General features: G+C 47.0%; 1 protein-coding gene across 1 annotated transcript in view; it reads left to right on the forward strand.

The window, feature by feature from the left end:
* Nucleotides 1–4211, forward strand: part of LOC106808371 — a 37053-nt gene that overhangs the window by 16336 nt on the left and 16506 nt on the right. Inside the window, exon 9 of the mRNA XM_014811071.1 lies at nucleotides 1599–1841. Coding sequence (XP_014666557.1) covers nucleotides 1599–1841 — 243 coding nt within the window. The remainder of the gene's footprint in view (nucleotides 1–1598; nucleotides 1842–4211) is intronic.

Consider the following 4211-nt stretch of genomic DNA (forward strand, 5'->3'; position numbering starts at 1 on the left):
TACGACCTTTATTTGACCTTTACCTAGACTTGGTATACTTACACATCTTGGGGAGAAGGTGTGTTGTGTACCAAAACCAGGTCACTACGACCTTTATTTGACCTTTACCTTGACCTTGATCATATTTCCCTTCCGCTCTATAACTCGGCCCCTAATGGACCTAGCGCTACCAAACTTCGTATACTTACACATCTTGGGGAGAAGGTGCGCAGCGTACCAAAGCCCCTAAGACAACCAATTTTAACATACTTGCACATCTCAGGCAGATGAGTTGTGTAACAAACCTTTGTCTTTGTGACTGATTTAACTTTACCTACCTTCTACGTCCTTACAGAGATATTTCATTCATACTTAACTAGATCACGGGGGATACATGTAGTTGGCGACAACTGCCCTTTCTAGTTTATAGATGCTTTCTTGCTACTGCATCACCGTCCTGTCTTTATGGTAGGAGCGAAAACTGATCCAAAATCAAACAAATTACACGTGTTAACCATAGCACGTGTGAAAATCCAGTTGCGGCACCGCTAGGGCCACTACATTGGGGCTAATGTTCCAATTAGGGTTAGGGTTAGAGTTATTGCTACTTTGGGGTTAGATTTAAGGTTAGAGTTCCAGTTGAAGTTGGGTTTAAGGTTAGGGTTAGATTTGCACTTAGGGTTAGTGTGGAAGTACAGAATGTTTCGTAGGATTTATGCTAACGAGGCATATGTAAATCTGGGCCTTGGCTGCCGTTGTTTTATTTTCAACGCGATAACTGACTGACAAGTGGCGTTAGCGTATGTGACGTCAGCAGCCCACTCGCCACGAGGAAAAGTTCTGTAGACAAAGCCTTTTGTCTTTCGTGTCACGGTCGACGACAGACATGTTCGTGTGGCACTCCAGAGATTGCGCTGTTTTGTAGTTTGTGAGGCTAACCAAGAATGCAGTTTATTCTGCTTCTGATGTGCTCCAAGCGAGTTGGTCCGTCAGTGCTGTTTTTGTGGGATGGTTGAGATCTCGGGGTTTTTGGTTTGCTATCAATCTGCGCATATGGTGCTGAGGCTAGTTATACACATTAACATTAATAAAGCGCCTGACAACACATCACTTTGCGTTTGGGTGCAATATTTGCTGCGAGCCTGGCCTCTCGGTACCCCGACAAATGGCGGCGAGGATGGAATTGAAAGTCAATGCAGTTTATTACAGTTTCAGCTAGTGTTAGAGGTAGAGTTGCAATTAGGTTTAGGATTGAGGAAGCAGGGCTTCGCATGAGTATGGATTGAAAAACGAATGCATCATGCCAGGAACTTTGGCAGGCAGCACTAAAATGAGGATTAAATGCGAGACAACGTCTCAAACCCGAGACAGCCGCTTTTGCCGCCACCGCCCCTTCTTTTTACAGTCGCTTCCTCACTGACTCGCCCTGCTCCTAAAATAACGAAAATTGTAAATAAACGTAACTGTATACTTTACTGACGCATTTAACCAGATTATTACTCAGACAATAAATTTTGCTCACACTGCCATTCTAATTTATTTGCCAGAGGGCGTGAAATGCGCTACAGTGCATATGTTTTAGCAGACTACCAAACGAACCTCAGGGTTATACACTACAGTAACGTACGAGTTGGTGAGTCATCATCTCTCTCTCTCTCTCTCTCTCTCTGTGCAGGGCATCATCCAGCGTGATGAGCTGGTGTTCAGGAAGGCGCGCGAGCGTTCGATCGCCATCGTCATGCTGACGAGCGGTGGCTACCAGCACAGCACCGCACGCATCATCGCGGACTCCATCCTCAACCTGTGGCAGAAGAAGCTGATCGCGCAGCCGGAGGCTGAGTTAGCCGTCGCATGCGAGCGCCGTAAGTACGCGCGGCTGTAGTCGCCGCCGCCGCCGCCCCTCCTTGTTACAGTCACCCTCCTTAGTTGTCGTGGTTGCTCTCCTTATTTGTCTTTGTTGTCCTCCTTACTTGTAATAGTTGTCCTCCTTACTTGTCGTGGTTGTCCTCCTTACTTGTCATACAACCATGACAAGTAAGGAGGACAACCGGTTGTCCTCCTTAGTTGTAATGATTGCTCTCCTTATTTGTCATGGTTAACCATGGGCTACGCAGTAAACTATCCAGATCCAGATCCAGGTTGCCCTTACTTGTCATGGTTGCCTTTCTTACACGCCACGGTTTTTCACTTGTTATGGTTGCCTATCTTACTTGTGTAGCAGATTCGCTTTTAGAATCGTGCATTGCTGTAGCGGGTGTTACAGTTTATACCGTTTATAGTTTTATCTCACGAGAGATAGCGCTAGTGGGGTGTCCTGCAATGAACCATTGTGTGTACCCCTCTGCGATGAGAGTTCCAGAAAATTGCCAACAAGAGGGGAAAAGGACAGACACGCCGGAGGTTATGGGAGAGCAGCTGTGTTTACAATGTGTCCAATATCAATAGTGCATATGCATGACTAGAGTGTTCGGGATTTGTGGTATCAGATCTTCGTAGTGCGCGTACAGTACTAGTGTGGTCGGAATGAAATAGGTACGTTTCCAGAGTGTTTCGAATATGTCCGACTGAGACATCCATAGTGTATTAGTGTTCTGTGTGTGTTGTTAGCTGATGTCTGTATACTGATGGTGTAATAATATAGCTGGCGTGTGCGGAGAGTGTACGCGGACACGACGACGCAGCACTCTCGCATGTTTGCTGTCCCGGTCGGAGGTTGTGAGTGAGCTTACACTTGCGTTACTACAGAAGCTAACGCTGACAATCGCAGGTTTTTCCCCAACAATTTGCATTCGCCCCGCGAACCGAGCTTTCGCATATTTTGTACACCATGTGTCGCCACCGTGACCACGACGCTCGTTAGACAGTCTACAGTATAGCGAAGTGGTCTGTTATCCGACCTTATTTGTCATGTATAGGCACTGGTGTTTAAATCGCACATAGTGATTATTAGTTCGCGTGTTACGGTGGTGACTCGAGTCTGGCTCGGAGCGAGCGTGGTGCTGTTGCTGTGTTGGTAGATGTGTGACGCAAGGCTATAGCAAGCGTTACCTAATAAATAATAAACTTACTACTTACTTCTTACTTATTACCTCTTACTTCTCACTTGACGACTGACAACCCCCCTCCTTCATATCCCTCACTGGACGACCGGCACCCACCACCCCTTTTTCTCGGCGCTCGGGTGTTTGGCTGGCTCTGCCACGTCGCGATCCCGGTGATCGAACTTGTACAGGACAGGATAGTAACGGCCCTGTCAGGGTGCGCGACACAATGGCGACCTGACCTATGGCCACTGCCAATGGTGTAGTAACAGAGAGAGGGAGAGAAGAAATCGTTACACTTGTAATGGTTGTCCTCCTTACTTGTCATGGTTGCCCTCCTTACTTGTCGTGGTTGTCCTTCTTACTTGTCATGGTTGCTCTCCTTACTTGTCGTGGTTGTCCTCCTTAGTTGTCATGGTTGCTCTCCTTACTTGTCATGGTTGTCCTCCTTACTTGTCATGGTTGCTCTCCTTACTTGTCGTGGTTTTCCTCCTTAGTTGTCATGGTTGCCCTCCTTACTTGTCATGGTTGTCCTCCTTACTTGTCATGGTTGCTCTCCTTACTTGTCATGGTTGTCCTCCTTACTTGTCATGGTTGTCCTCCTTACTTGTCGTGGTTGTCCTCCTTACTTGTCATGGTTGCTCTCCTTACTTGTCATGGTTGTCCTCCTTACTTGTCATGGTTGCCCTCCTTACTTGTCATGGTTGTCCTCCTTACTTGTCGTGGTTGCTCTCCTTACTTGTCATGGTTGTCCTCCTTACTTGTCATGGTTGACCTCCTTACTTGTCGTGGTTGTCCTCCTTACTTGTCATGGTTGTCCTCCTTACTTGTTGTGGTTGTCCTCCTTACTTGTCATGGTTGCCCTCCTTACTTGTCGTGGTTGCTCTCCTTACTTGTTGTGGTTGCCCTCCTTACTTGTCATGGTTGTCCTCCTTACTTGTCATGGTTGCCCTCCTTACTTGTCGTGGTTGTCCTCCTTACTTGTCATGGTTGTCCTCCTTACTTGTCATGGTTGTTCTCCTTACTTGTCATGGTTGCCCTCCTCACTTGTCTTGGTTGCTCTCCTTACTTGTCGTGGTTGCTTTCTTTACTTGTCGTGGTTGTTCTCCTTACTTGTCGTGGTTGTCCTCCTTACTTGTCATGGTTGTCCTCCTTACTTGTCATGGTTGTCCTCCTTACTTGTCATGGTTG

Source organism: Priapulus caudatus, unplaced genomic scaffold, assembly GCF_000485595.1.
Source record: "Priapulus caudatus unplaced genomic scaffold, Priapulus_caudatus-5.0.1 Scaffold271, whole genome shotgun sequence".
In the NCBI taxonomy this organism is placed as follows: domain Eukaryota; kingdom Metazoa; phylum Priapulida; class Priapulimorpha; order Priapulimorphida; family Priapulidae; genus Priapulus; species Priapulus caudatus.